Source organism: Macaca mulatta, chromosome 2 (assembly GCF_049350105.2).
Source record: "Macaca mulatta isolate MMU2019108-1 chromosome 2, T2T-MMU8v2.0, whole genome shotgun sequence".
Classification (NCBI taxonomy): Eukaryota; Metazoa; Chordata; class Mammalia; order Primates; family Cercopithecidae; genus Macaca; species Macaca mulatta.
The window spans coordinates 177,949,548-177,965,750 of NC_133407.1; the positions used below are offsets into that span (position 1 = coordinate 177,949,548).

Below are 16,203 nucleotides of genomic sequence, written 5' to 3' on the forward strand. Positions count from 1 at the left end.
CAGCTTTTCTAGTTCTCAGAGAATATAATTTATCCTAATAGGAATGTTGGAGAATTAGTTGTCCTGTGACAATTGCTGATCTACAGTGTCAAGATTCTGTGATGCAGATAGCTTTATATGAGGATTTTTTTCTGATCTATGATGACTTTGGGATTAGTTTTGCTCCAGAAGTATCAAATTTATGGAACATGTGAGGCCTGTGACTTTCTGGGTAGAACTGTTCTTTAGTTAAGAATCACTGACTATACTAAACTCAGTTTGTGACTATAGAGATTCTTTATTTTCTCCTTCAGTGACAATTGAATTTTTTCGACTTACCATAACCAAGCTAAAAGGTATGAAAAAGAATCACTAATTTTTTAAAAAGAAATGTTTCTTAAAATTGTAATGTAAAATTATGTTGAATTTTGTTGAATGATTATGTTATTCGGCACCAACAGAGACAAAGACTTTGCAGTTTAGTAATGTCATGACAATATTCAGGCATATCGGAGGTATGGTCTTCTGTTTAGCTACCCAGATTTATTTATTTTATTGTTTTTTTAGAGACAGGGTCTTGCTCTGTTGCCCAGGCTGGAGTGCAGCGGTACGATATAGCTTACTGTAAAGTCAAACTCCTGGGCTCAAGGAATCCTCCTGCCTCAACCTCTTGAGTAGTGGGACTGGAGGAGTGTACCACCAGACCCTTCTAATTAAAAAAAATAAAAGATTAGTAAAGAGGAGGTCTTACTGTGTTGCCCAGGCTATTGCCTTGGCCTCCCAAAGTCCTGGTATTACAGGCATCAGCCACCAGGGCTGGCCTCAGATTTATTTTTAAAAAGTCTTTACAAAGGATGCATAAATTTCCAACTATATAAATGTGGGCTGTGCAGTGACTTCCTTGCAAATCGTATACTATGGGAAGGAGGAGAAAAAAGAAAGAAACTTAACAGTGAAGAAGTCTGATAAACAAAACCACAGTCAGGTAATTAAGGTCAACAACAGCAGTGATGAATCATGTTGATAGCATGGATCCTTGATATGATGTGGTCAGAATGACACTTTACTTCCGTGGTCCTACTCCTCAAAACTTTTAACCCCAGGCTAATTATTTTTAAAAATTAGACAAATCCCAGTAAAGGAACATTCTGTATAATCTCTAACCAGTACTCTACAAAACTGAGTCATCCAAAACAATGGATGTCTGAGAAACTGTCAGAGCCAAAAGGAGAGTAGGGAGACGTAATAATAAAAACTAAGATAGTGTCCTGCATGCGATCCTGGAGAAGAAAAAGGACATTGGGTATAAACTAAGAAAATCTGAATAAAGTATGGATTTTAGTTAATTAACAAAAGCCTTATACAGTGTAACAGTGTGAATGTGAACACAAATCTATTATCTCAGTTAAAGACAGACTAAATGATAAAGCTGCTGAGTTCATATTAAATTGTCAAGTGATGACATCAGCAATTCGTACAAAGGTAAGTAACGTTAGTAGGAAAATGGCTTACAAATAAGTTTAAAACTCTATAAATACTAACATTCAGAAACAGAACAATATCAAAGCATGATAGAGAGTGTTGTAAAAAGTAAGCCTAAATCTTGAAAGAGCTAGTAACTTAGACTTGAAAAGGAAACTGCCCAGTATTTTAGAACAGAATATTGTTTATCCTGTTAAGGCTACTTGATTAACTATATGGCTTTTAGAACAAATAGAAATCAGGTTATGCTGCATTAAAACACATAGAGACACACACACAAACACACAACCTTATGCAATAGGAAGCGTTACATACAAATTGAAATACTTACTGGCTTTTTGATGCTACTTTATCTACCAGACAATATGGAAAACTTGTAGTAACAGAAACTTAATCAGTTTTTGCCAGAAGTACAGACAGACTTTCCTAGATATAGTTCATTGTGTTTCAAGAAAAATGTTTAACTTGAGAATCTTTTCTATGTGTAGTATTAAGGAAAAAAAAAATGGGCTTAAACCTGTTTATTTTAAACATACAATTTTTTTTTAAAACCCCACCTGATTTCATTGGTTTGCAGGAAAATAGATTATGTACAAGATGCATGTTTGGAACAAAGCAATAGCTAACTATTAGAATGTACAAAGGACGAGCAAAAAAATTTATAATATAGAGATCCAAGAGCAATGTGCATTATTGTATTATGTGTTTCTGGCTTCCTTAGAAAATATAGATGGGTGTCTTGAAGAATATCTGCATTTGATTGTCTTTATATTATACTTTTGCTGTTCTTTTTTCTTAGCCCCTTTCTGCAATATGTAAGAAAAACTTATCAATCTGTTCTTTTTGTAATATTACCCTTGAGGGACAATGTGAACTATTTGCTTCTGTTAATCAGGGTAAACTAAGGGAATTCATTTTAACAAATGTATGGTGCCAGAAACCTTCTTCCAACCAAATGTGTTCTTTAAGAACAGAGAACACTCTGCACAGCTAATAAACAGCAGCATCTTTCTCTTTTTCTATTCTAGTGCACTGACAGGCAGAACTCACCAGTCACATCACCAGGATCCTCTCCCCTTGCCCAGAGAAGAAAGCCACAGCCTGACCCACTCCAGATCCCACATCTAAGCCTGCCACCAGTGCCTCCTCGCCTGGATCTAATTCAGAAAGGCATAGTTAGATCTCCCTGTGGCAGCCCAACGGGTTCACCAAAGGTAAATCAATTTTATTAGAAACACAGATAAAATTTTGTAAGACAATTATTGATTGCTCAGATTCTTCTAAATTCCATTACTCATATTTTTTGTGCTTTTAATTGTGAACAAGTTTGATGAGTTTCTCATTTAGTTTATGGTGAGCACATGTTCATGTTTCTTGTTTTATTACTGTAAAAGTTACACGTAATTTTTGCAGAGAGAGCATATGTCTGTAGCCCCATGATTTACCAAAATAAGTAGCAGAGTAAGTATGGTTATTTTGTAAAATAGATTTAAAAAGTCATTATATGCATTGAAATAATTTGCATGCTGTTATTAAATGATATTTTGCACTCATTTTTATAGTGCCATGACAAGAAAAATGTGATGGGAGTATATTTGCATAAGGGCTTAAGGTGTGACAAATTATCACCCTTGTTTCAAGGTGACTCAGAAGAGAGAATTATATGTAGTTTTTAAACCTCGGGAAATTAATTACAATGAATTGCAATATTTGCAAAGTAATTATATTACTGTTTAATATTAAAGACATAATTCTTACTCTACAGTTAAGCCTACAATTTATTTTATTGTGTGGATTTTTTCTTCAAATTTGATAAGTATACAATTTTAAAAATTAATTTTATTTGGTAACATGCTCTGTTCTCTAAAATTTGTTGGAAGCACAATATATTTAGTAGTGTTTGATTTTCCTGTATTACCAGTTAACTTGGTTTTAAGATCACACATTATTAGAATATCATTTAGAATTATGTAAACACAACAGATTCCTTTTTTCTCTGCTACTTTCTAACATTAAAATTACAAATCAATCATCAGATTAACCATGTAAATAAAAGTCAAAAGCTATGAAAAGCATACACATTCAATTCATTGATCTATACCTTTATATTTCTATGTAAGAATCAGCCTGATCTTTTAAAATACTGTAAGAATTCATAAAATTGAAGTAATTTGATATGTAGTGCTGCTCTGTTATTTGTGATCTTTTACTATTCTGGTAATAACTGATAAAGAAGCAGAGCACATTTGCCCCCAAATGCTGTATCACACTGATGAAAACAAAAATAAAGAAAAAGCTTTTAATCTTCTAAAAATATTACAAATACTACAAATCAAGTTGCTCTTTAAAAAAACTAGAACAGTGACAACTTTTCTCGTCTCACCTAAATCATAGAAATGTGCAAATAAATTATTGACATTTTATGTCAAAGCCATCATATGATTTTGATCTACTTGTTTCTGTATCATTTCTATAACTTAACATTTGGATTTATGTACTCATTTCTGGTTTTTTTAAATCCTAATGAAATGTATTTATGAGTTTTTTATTCTCATTTAAATTTCATTAACTGGTAATAAAAGAAACTTATTAAAAGATGGCACAGGAATCTAGTAAAACTCCTTGTTTGCTTAGAAAATTAAAGTAATAATACATGTTTGAAAGTTATTTCAATGCATGGTACAACTTTTAGTTTGTTTTCTCTCTCTCCTGTTTCTTTAGTCTTCTCCTTGCATGGTGAGAAAACAAGATAAACCACTCCCAGCACCACCTCCTCCCTTAAGAGATCCTCCTCCACCGCCACCTGAAAGACCTCCCCCAATCCCACCAGACAATAGACTGAGTAGACACATCCATCATGTGGAAAGCGTGCCTTCCAGAGACCCACCAATGCCTCTTGAAGCATGGTGCCCTCGGGATGTGTTTGGGACTAATCAGCTTGTGGGATGTCGACTCCTAGGAGAGGGCTCTCCAAAACCTGGAATCACAGCGAGTTCAAATGTGAATGGAAGGCACAGTAGAGTGGGCTCTGACCCAGTGCTTATGCGGAAACACAGACGCCATGATTTGCCTTTAGAAGGAGCTAAGGTAAGAAATACGCAAAGCAGAAGCTAGAGAATCTGCTTATAAATGCTTCTGATGGTCAGTAGCATAAAAGGTTGGGAAGTATTTTTTTTTTTTTTTTTTTTGGCCTAGCATGGCACCTCCTGCAAGTCTTTAATTATCCCCAAGTTATAAATAATCAGAAGCTCATTAAAATTTGAACTTAAGAGAAGTCAGGAGGTTCTAAGTAATGATTTAATTTTAATGTGAAGACACTAGACAATTTGCCAGAGATTTATTTCACCTTCCCTTATTTCATTTGCCAAAAATTTCTTCTATTAACAACTTAGTGGTGGTATAATCAGCACTGCATTTTTTTTTTTTTTTTTTTTTTTGAGACGAAGCCTCGCTCTTGTCCCCCAGACTCGAGTGCAATGGCGTGGTCTCGGCTCACTGCAACCTCTGTCTCCCTGGTTCAAGTGATTCTCCTGCCTCAGCCTCCCGAGTACCTGGGATTGCAGGCATCTGCCACCACACCTGGCTAATTTTTGTATTTTTAGTAGAGATGGGGTTTCACCATGTTGGCCAGACTGGTCTTGAACTCCTGAGCTCAGGTGATCCTCCCGCCTCAGCCTCCCAAAAGTGCTGGGATTACAGTTGTGAGCCACTGCGCCTGGTCAGCACTGTATTTTTAACAAACTGTTTTAGTTCCATCCAATTTTTACAAGTCGTGTTACTGTACATGTGATAAATCCGTTGCTGGAGTTAGTTATTGTTGCCTGGGACAGTACACATTAGGCAGCCAGGTAAAATGAACTTCCTATATACTCAAAAACACTAAACCAAGTTCACTCTTAAAAATCAAGTTCTTTTCCCCTAAAACTGAGAGATTCTCACCCTTGTTGACTTCTCACTTGAAGGATGTTACCACTATCATTTATATGTCCAGGAAGGAGTTTATGTGTGCAGGAAACTGAAGAGACAGCAGCAGAAATCATTTACTTTAGAATTCTTGGTATTCTTGGTAGTTCCTTGGCAGAGGTATACTGTAATAATTTCTGGTATTTGGTTCCAGGATGCTTTTGACTCTGAGATTAGATCCTTGCCATCTTCCCTTTACTGATGGAGGCGTTGGCTCTTCTGAAGACTGTAATATTAAAGTGATCTCATCTCTGTAGACCTTAAATTGATATTTTACAGAAGTAGTCTAGTCCTTCAAAATAATGGTTAAAGTTGGTAAGTTCATCTTATTTTCAGGATACAAGGAAGAAGCGTGACTTGCACTCAGCTCCTCTGTGTGTGGAGGTACAGTGATAATGAACACTTTGTATGACAATATTTAACCTCAGTGATGTGGGGTAGCCAGGAAAGGAAGAATCACAACTCAGTAGCACTGCATTCAAAACAAAGGCAAGGAGTGGTGGCAGTTTGCTGTGACTCTTTGCTGGTGACTCAACTTGGTACCTTCGGTCTCATCTATTATAAATATGACGATCTCTAAAAGTTTCCTCAGGGTCATCTAAATATAATGTAAATGTAAGAGAACATACTAATAAAATCAATTTTATAATGATCTCTGTCAGTGGGGAGCTCATCCTCAAAAGAGTTTTTCCACAACCTAGAATGCTGATTGGAAGGACCTGCCATTCGTTTTCAAAAATTTTCAGTGTTGTTTTTTTTTCCCCTTTAGCCTTAACTTTTTATTCATATGTGATCACACTTATCTTGAGAAGAGTGTTAGAAGAAGTTGTAATTACCTAGTTATATCTCAGAAGCGTGTTATAATTTATTTTCTAAATGGACTTCAAAAATACTTGAAATATAATAGTTGTCATAGCCATTTCATTGAAGATATCTTGTTTCAGGGTTCTTTTGGATAACGTGTTCTAGTTTTAATGCTGTTATAAATTTACCCTCCTAAGCTCTAGAAAGCTGGCTGATAATTTTTTTAAGAAATGTTACAGTTGCAAAAATTGAGGTGACAGTTTCTTAGGTTATTGGTATGAGATACTGTATTTTATTAACTTCAGGTATGAAATATTAATTGTGAGTTCAGTTATAAGAACATTTCTTTAAATATTTCTCTGTGAACTTTCATGTTGTGGTCATTGATGCAGATTAGTATAACAGAGAAGACTGACTGAAAATTTTATCTCTTATTGAAAACTAAACTTTACTGCTTAGTTCTCTCTAAATAATTTTCATTAAGATTCCCTAAGGTCTAATCTCATATATTGTGTGTCTTTATATTGCAATGCTAATATCCTCAAGTTAATCTCATGTTACTCTTAGATTTGGTGTTTCAACCAAAATTAGACTTCTAAGATTTCTAATTTCAACCTAATTGTTTAACTTCTGGAGTGAACTGTAAAGAAGACCTTGATTCATTGAATGCCACAAAACTATAAAACAGACCTTGTCTCCTCTTTTATTACCATTATAAAGGAAAAATGGTTTCACTTCATTAGATCATAGGGCTTACCAGAACTTACATAAAGTAGAAAAGGCCTAATTCCTCTCTCATTTCATTGTTGGGAGACTTAAGAGGTTGGCTTCAACTAGCAACTGACATAATCACTTAGGATCCTGTAATTCTCAGTTTCTGTGATCCTGGGTTGGAGTTTGTTACCAGGCTCTGAAATCAGGCCTGGATTTCACTTTCTGCTCTAGAATGTACTGGCTTTGTGTATATAGCAACTTACTTCATCTTTGTCTCCAACCTCACTTATTTTCCTTATAAATAAAGTGGAACTTTATTTTATTCCTTTATATAAAATGGAATAATAATAATACCTGGTATCTAGGATAATAGTTAGCTTCCAACTATCTGAATTTCTATACCGCTTGGTTCAGGAATAAAAACAAAAATAACAGCTGGACATAGAGTGTCAAAATAAGTTGTAACACTTGGCATTTTTATTCAAAATAGTTGTCTGTTTTATAAACCAAAACATCTTTGTTTCACTCCTTTTTTCTTTTATTTAGCATAGTTCCTAATGAATGTTTGGTAGGCACTCAATAACCAAGTTATAACTTGGTTAAGCTTATAATATAATACTTCCTTGGTGCTAGTAATCTAACGCTAAAGCCAGTGGTAGAGAAAAAGGAGTATATGTGCTTGGGTTTGAGTGTAGGCAGCTGTAGGCCAGGAGAGAAAAGGTGGAGGAAGAATATGGCCATGATATGCAAGGAGTTACAAATGGACAGGTTTTTGTATATCTTGCATAGTTTTCATGTTTAAAGTAGATTTTTTTCCTCTGCAGAAGAGTAGTCATTTTAAATATGTAGATCATATACAATAAGAAAAAGAGAGCGAGTGAAGAGAAAGGGGAGATATTTTTATTTTATAAAAGGACTAAGATTTTTAATGAAAATAGTAGATATTAACAACATATTTTCACCCTTCATACCTAATAGTGCCATTTTGTTTTGTCTTACTTTATCATTGGGATAAAGATTGTGGAGATTTAGATATTTGGAGGCTGTTTTATTGTTCACATAATTCATCAGGCCCCCTAATGTAAGCAAATACGCTTTTTTTTTTTTTTTTTTTTTTTGGTCAAATCATAAAAACTGCCGCTTAGGTTTAGTAGTTTTCATTAGAGGCAAAGCTTCAAATTTAATAGCATCTTCCCATTTTAGAGATAAGAAAATGTAGATAAGTACTAAAAATTGAAGTGAAAACTAATTATTACATCTGGAACACACAGGAATTTATAAAAGTCAATACCCTGTCGATGGGCGAGGACTCGCTTCCCTTCATTACTCGTCCTGTCAGTATGTCAGTTCTCATCATCCAATAGAACCATTTGCCTTTTCTGTTTGCGTTGTAACTAGAACAATGAATGGTAGGGGAAATGGGAATAAATTAAGCTCTAATTACTCCATTTGGTAATTGTAGAGAGCTCTGAGGAAAAAAATTCTTCTAGCTCATAGTTAAAATGAAGTGTAAGAATTTTTTGTGACATTCATTTACTCCCTTTACTCTTCCCCTCGTGCCTGGCATAATCAAAAGCTAGTCAAGGTAGTAATTTAAATGTGGATCTACAGGCTAAGAGTTATTAAGTTTATTTATCTGACTTTATTGGTAAGAGATTTCTGTCCTATAGCATTGTTTCCATTCTCTGAAAGTCTTAGATTTTAGTCACCTTATAAAGCTGTTCCTTAATAGACATCTTGTTGGCTAGATATTTACTATCGTTGGTGGTTTGTTTTAATTATCTGAGGAAAAGAGTTCTACCAAAGTATATTAAAATATGACTAGAAACTTGAAATGTATCTACTTATTTCTAGATATCAACATTGTACCCAACTGTCATTATTTGTTCTCTTGAGGCAGTAAGAATACTGCTGTTTCTTTTGTGATAAAACTATTTTTAACTGGTCATGTTACTTACAGTGACATTGTTCTAAAGATGACCTTTGTATGATAATTTTTTGAAGACGTTGCAAGATAAATACATCAAATGATTTCCCTTTTTGCAGTTGTGGCTTGTTGTACTTTTGGTGGAGAGGCAGATGTTTATATTAATGACCTTAAAGTTACCTATAAATTTCGAGGACTGTCTTTAAGAAAATCAGTCCTCTGTGTGTACTGGTTTCATGTCCAGTCTGATGCTGAAGGACAAAATACAGGGGTACTTTTGAGGTAGCATGTGTAGGGATTGACATGCATGGGGGTTGACATGTGTAGGATCGGGAAAAGGCTTGTGTTTAGTAAGATTTTTTTAAAATGTTTTTCTTAATTGTGCGAAGATTTTCACAAAATTGTTTTCTGTGTATCTCAAGGGTCCCAAATGTTTTAATCTTCAGTTTTTAAACAATATCTGAATCACAAGAAAACATTTTACACTTTAGGATTAGATGATACCTTGAGGCATTTAGAGAAATATTAATCTAAGATAACCTAGATTTCTAATAAATTATACAAGCCAGTTTATACTTCTTTCACAAGTCTACACTTCCACTATTGTTTTCTTATTTCTTCAACCTCATTACCTAATTCAGCTATATGAGTACCTAGCATGTTCAAGACACTCTGGGGAATACAAAGAGGAATAAAGCACAGAAAAGCTAGTCAGGATGAGACAGGCATGTGATTAAGAGGTAAGGCATATGAGAAGCATCCAGAAAATGTGTGGGATCCCCAAGAAGAAAAAAAATTCCAAGATGCAGGACTGAAAAAGTAATAAAGAAAGCTTCATGCAAGAGGGTCACTGGCTATAGATATTAAAAGACTGGCAGCTGTTGTTTTTGTAGTTATTACAGAAAGGAATAGCATGGAGGTGGGAGAATATGTTTAGTGATAATACAGTCAGTTTTGGATGGCCTATAGCATAAAAAGAGTGGGCAGGTGAGGTAAGACCATGGCAAGGTAAGTTGAAACCAATTATCAAGTGTCTTGAATTCTACATTAAGTAATCATAATTTGGTAGGCAGGAGAGAACATTTAAAGTTTTCTTTTCTGGCAGAGGAATTACTAGGATTAGAATTGTGAATTTAGAAGATTTAAATTGGTAGCATTTCCAATGCAATTGTGATAGATTTGGGACAGTGAGCTAAGAATGCAGAGGATGAAAAGATGTTTCTTAGTTGAGGATTCAGTGAGGTTTCAGTGTGAACTGCTTCAGTTGATACTATCAGTCTGCACATTTGAATAACTACAGTTTTTTTTTACCATTTGCAAACAGGTTTTTTAGATATCTTGAAAATATATAAAGTATTTATTTTTAGCCCCCAAAGTTGTGATTTATTGTACTCACTCAGGTAGTGGCAGCTAAAATGATTTTCTGGTGTAATGAAATGGTTGCAGGTGAGAACATAAAATTCAGAATGACATAATGTTAAATCTTGTTCTTTAGCCACTATCCATAAATATAAACAGCCACTTTAGATGAACAGAAACATGATCATCACTTTATAAAGTACCTGCACATTTAGGTCCTTTGCTGTCTCAATCTAATAATTAGGAAAGAACTAGACAGAATTCCAAGTTTCGTATTAGGCATATTGTCAACTCTCAGTACATATTTATGAACAGTTTGCAGGAATAACAGCCATTAAACAAATTATATATATGTGTGTGTGTGTGTGTGTGTGTATGTATGTATATATATTTATGTGTGTATATATATACACATATTTGCTGAGAGTATTTCAGTAATAATGAGTTTCTTTCAGCTAAACCTAAGGAAAGTCATTTCACTAGTTAATACCTCCGTTAATAAGTACATCTAAGCCAATCAGCAGTCAATATTCATTTCAGCCCTACTGTGTGTAAAGCACCATAAGGCATATGCTGTAAAATGGTAAAGGAGTAATAAGAGTTTTTGTCCTGAAAGAGGCCCAGCGTGGCCTAAATTCTCCTTGACGAAATGTAAGTACACAGAACACGAGCAAAATATTATCAGATGCCAAACATCAAATGAATGGTTCAGAAAAGACACTACAGCATTTCAGTGGCTCTAGAAATCCTTTAGTTACTATACGTCAGTAACAAATGGTATTTCTGAAACAGTTAGAAAAAGTGCCATTTGCATTTTAAAGCAAATTAATGGATTGTTTCAAAAAATTAGGAACAAGTCATTTAATTTTCTTAGATACTGCCCTCCAAGAGTAAGTTACCTCATTAATTGTACTTTGTGGTTTTACTAGTGATAGCCATCATTGCCTGTATGACTTCTCTTCATGAAACTGAATAGTAGTACACAAAAATATGCAAGCTCTGTTATTAGTATTTTATTCTCATTTACCTAATGTGCAAGATGAAAGCAATTTCAATACCGGTAAATGTTTGAGTGTATTGGTATTTTTGAAAGATATATTCACAGTGTTCTGATTATAAAATTATGGTTGGTTTATTGTTAAATTAGAACCAATACAACTGAAACTCCCATATCTCTCTTTTATTTTATTGTTGCTGAAATTTTATTAAGCATCTATCTATGTTGGATGATTTGTCCTCAAATAACAAACTATTGCATATAAAATTCACATTACATTTTCCCAAATGAGTTTTATATGTATTTGTGACATGAATTAAGGAAATTTGACTGCAGATATCTTACATTGTATCTATTCCTGCGGCATGCAAAGAATTCCAATGAAGAATGACTTCCAAAGCTCAGTATTACAATGAGCATTTGTGTATTTGTCAGTTAAAAGACCTTTTTTTATGTTAAAGGATTTTATTAAACTTCAAAATGATTAATGTCTATTAGGAAATTTCTTCTTTCTGGCACACTTCAGAACACTTTGCCTTATTCTGTTATTTGGCCACAGTCAAAAGCCCAGGATAAAATCATTTTATTTAAAGGTAATATTTTGTCATGGTGTGGCTACAGTATATTGAGTCTAATGAGGGGAAACATGAAAAAAGAGAAATTGGTACTAAAGCTTAGGATCAGCTTTGTAGCTCTGAAATACACACGCTGATAAATTTCAAATGTGTTCTTTAAACTTGTTTCTTTTCTTATTTTAAGTTGATAGGTAAGAGTATGACCTTTTCAATTTTATATTCTAAAGCTTCAACATCATTTTAGAAATGTGATGGAGAAAAGTAATTGTTAAGTCCTCAATTGAATTATCCATCGCTGTTCAAATTACTTCACTTGCATTTAGCCCCACCATCAGTCTACCTAATAAATATGAATTAATAAGAGTTTACAAAGGAACTCCATGATAAAAATCTAATGATTGCTTACAGGTCTTAAAATGTGTTCAGTCTTTTCTTGTGAATATGTTTCTGCAAAATGATCCTCTCATAACCCCCCCTTTTAAGTTGCTGTAATTTCAAATTGTAGGAGAAACAAATAACAGTTTTTCAGACATTTCCTATAGTGTAACAGAAATCTAGACACCAGAATTCCCTAATTCAGAGTAATTGAATGCTGGCTTTGGATGGCCCCATATGAGCAAGTTAGAAATTGTGGTTTGTATGTTCACTAACTGAAAATTTTGTTTAAATTTGCCTGCACTTGGAAAGCCAGAACAGGTCTCTAGTTATCTTTAGCGCAGAAGCTTCAACCATGAAAGAACAAAGGCACTTCTGATTATATTAATGTACTGTTTTATCAGAAAGTTTAAGAATGTTCCGTTCACCATGGAGAAATATAATTTAGAGCAATTTAATTTGGAAGGAATTAAAAAAAGAATAACATCAGTGCTGCTTTTTTCTTTACCCCTTATAGAGAATGCTAACTTTTCAATAAAACCTGATCATAGTTGGTGAATTTTATTATTTACCTATTTAGCCAATAATATCTGTATGTGATTTATATAAATTATAGTATTACCTCTCAGTGTTTAAGAATCATGGTGTAACATTTTTATTTTTTGTATAACCTTGAACCACTTTAGGCGGTGGTGACTCATCAGTGTGGTGCTACTGACTCCTGAATAAATTGTATGACATTTCGCTTGTTTAAATATACTGAACTTACACATTGTCTTCAAAATGGTAGGTTACCTAAGAGCAGCTATTGCTGTAAGGTCCTTCAGAAGTTAAATTCTTGGAAACTAACCATTTGATTTACTTTCAGGTCTTTTCCAATGGTCATCTTGGAAGTGAAGAATATGACGTTCCTCCCCGGCTTTCTCCTCCTCCTCCAGTTACCACCCTCCTCCCTAGCATAAAGTGAGTTTTGTTGAATTTGGAGATCACTTGTCTGTGCATCAAGATATGATAAAAAGTGGTTTTGAGAGGTTCTCAATACAGACACTACACAACGAATAGAAAGTCATTGATATTAAACAGCCAGCTGTATTTACAAACTAACTTACCATAAATTAAGATCCTTCCTGATACTTTGCTGGTAACCACAACATCTATGAGACTTACCTAACTCTTGAGGTTACACATAGAGCAACAGGGAGAGAAAGCTAAGTATTCCTTGCATCAAAGAGGATAGAGTAGCACAATGAGGTATCCCTTCAAATTTACCTCTCCTCCTCAGAGATAACCCATTTTATCTCAGCTTTCCAGTTTGACATCATAAAAGAATCTTTGGTTCTACCAGTTTTTTTCATTTCTCACATCCATTCAGCTACCAAATCCTTTTGATTACTCTTTTGGAGTTTTTCATATTCCTCTCCTCTTCTCCATTGCTCTAGCTTTGCCTCAGAGCTGGACAACTGAAAGAGCAACTGATCATCTCATATGATCGGAGATTTAGTATCAGTGGGTTTAGGGCTAGTAAAATAAGATAAGTGGGTATCTCATTTGAAAAATGGGGCCGCAGAGGCACACTAGATAATCTCTCATTGGTATCTTCCCAAGTTAAACCAGGATAAACTGGATATCCCAATTCTAATTTTCCTGCTCTTTATATGAAGTCAGGATGTCTGCCTTTCCTCCAGTGTATTTTGTTCACTGCAACTGAGTTCATTTAATTTAAATTCTGCCTTCCCCCGGTCACTTTCCCACTCAAAAACCAGCATTGTTTCCCTTTTTCTATTAAATTAATTCTATACTCTTCTAACAGTAAGATCCTACAGAATTTTACCCAACTAAAATATTGTTCAGTGATTCCTAATACTTGCCCTATAATTTTATCTGGATTGTTTTTTCTGGCTTTCTGAGATTTTTATGCTGTTCCTCCTGTACTTTACCTTTTCCTAATCTTTATCCTAAAGGTCCGTATCTCAGACTGTATTTCTTTGTGAAATGATCTGTGACTTCTTCAATTGTAATGGTTAAGACAGATTCACATTCCTCTTCCTGCAGTTTATTTTCTACTCATTTAATTATATACTCTGCCATACTGTTTTCTGATTTTAATGTGGCTCTCCAATTGAAAAGATTACAAGACTTTGAGGGCAAAAACTGTGTTCTGTATCTCCCATGACATCTTACTGTATTTGATGTATACTAAGTAAATGATTTGCATATAGTAAGTAAGTACACAGAGAATACGTGGATGCTTGGTCAGTTGATTTAAATTTTATCTGCTGAGGTCCTTATTTCCAATTGAAAGTCTTAGAGCTTCTTCATTCCTTCATCTGCAGTTCACTGAACTCCCACTATACATATCAATGCAAACGAAAAATAAGGTAGATCCCAGCCCCCAAGAAATTTACAGTCTGCTTTGGAAAATAACATTAACATATACGAAATCACTAGAGAATGGTATGCACTAACATTTATAATGCTAACTTAGTAGTTTCAAATGAGTTTGGAGGAGAGGCTGTTATAGCCTTTGTGAATGAAGGATGTTTCATGAAGGGATGGCCATTTCCTGACTCATGAAGTACACGCACAATTGGGAAAGGCAGCATATGAGAAAAAACAAGGGTGTGAAATTTGACATTGTTCAGGGGATGGTGGAAAACTCAGCAAATTAGATCATTCTCCAGTGGGAACTTCTCTTGGAACTGCCAGATATTTAGCAGACATAGGAGTTGGAAGAAATTACACATACTCTGCGTAGTAGGCTCTAAATCAGTGACAACATGTGATGATATTCTAGCCCTAAATGAACTCTGGATATATGTGCATGTAATAAAACATCTAAGCTCAATTACCTCTCATAACTCAGAAAACATTAGAAAATGAAATCTTGCTAATTAGAGATTAAATTTTCACATTCTGTTTATTAAATTCATATTGGCAAGCAAGCTGGAAGTTGCAGTTTGCTTCATTTGTATTTAACATTAAATACCTGCTTCTCCTGTAAATGAAGCAAGAATAACAAATTCATAGTAAAACGTATTTTTTCTAATACTTCAATTTGTAAGTGCATCTAAAATTAGTCATACTTTCTCCCTATTTACTCTTGATTTTTCACTCAGAAACAGTGCAGTTGTTTCACTTAGAGTAATATTTTAACAGTGCACGCTTACCAGCAAATTAGTTTTCAATTTGGCATGCTGCATGTCAGCCGTAGTTAGCAATACAAATGTTAGCTTTTAATGGCACATTTATCTCTCCAGTTTATTTTTGTTTCTGACTCTGTAGGTAGCAGTTGTTCATTGTAGACAATATGCAAAGTATATAAAAAAGAAAAAAGTGAGATACATAAGTATAAGCATATGCAGATGCTAAATATCAATGTCCAGAGTTTTAACATTTTGACTTTTTTGTTTAAACTTGTTTATACCTTGTTTAGATTATATTGTAGAGATAATTTTATGCCCTCCTTTCTTAACATTATCATAAGCATTTTTCTTAGTTGTTTAGTTATACACTGTGTTTATTATAAAACCAGCATGGAATGCTGATGTAAACAGTAGAATAAAATCAGACTGTGTACCACACCTGACTCCGCCATTAAGTATTTGTCTTTTTTGTTGTTGTTGTTGTTTTTTTGAGATAGAGTCTCACTCTGTCACCCAGGCTGGAGTGCGGTGGCGCGATCTCGGCTCACTGCAACCTCTGCCTCCTGGGTTCGAGCCATTCTTCCGCCTCAGCCTTCTAAGTAGCTGGGACTACAGTCACCCGCCACCATGCCTGGCTAATTTTTTTATTTTTAGTAGAGATGGGGTTTCACCATATTGGCCAGGCTGGTCTCGAACTCTTGACTTTGTGATCTGCCTGCCTTGGCCTCCCAGAGTGCTGGAATTACAGGCATGAACCACCACAGCCTTTGTCTTATTTTTAACGGGGTAACTTCTCTGGCCTTTCCCCATCTGATAGAAGAGAGGATCTGTTTAACTTAAATTATCTCCAAAATCCTTTTGAGATTCAACTTTTTAGGTTTTATA

General features: G+C 34.5%; 1 protein-coding gene across 8 annotated transcripts in view; it reads left to right on the forward strand.

The window, feature by feature from the left end:
- The window catches only part of CBLB (Cbl proto-oncogene B), a 213,841-nt gene that overhangs the window by 162,108 nt on the left and 35,530 nt on the right, over window positions 1-16,203 (forward strand). For all 8 annotated transcript variants that reach the window (XM_015129774.3, XM_077993983.1, XM_015129772.3 and 5 more), the window contains 3 exons: window positions 2,490-2,675; window positions 4,183-4,548; window positions 13,044-13,138. In XM_015129774.3, coding sequence (XP_014985260.1) covers window positions 2,490-2,675; window positions 4,183-4,548; window positions 13,044-13,138 — 647 coding nt within the window. The remainder of the gene's footprint in view (window positions 1-2,489; window positions 2,676-4,182; window positions 4,549-13,043; window positions 13,139-16,203) is intronic.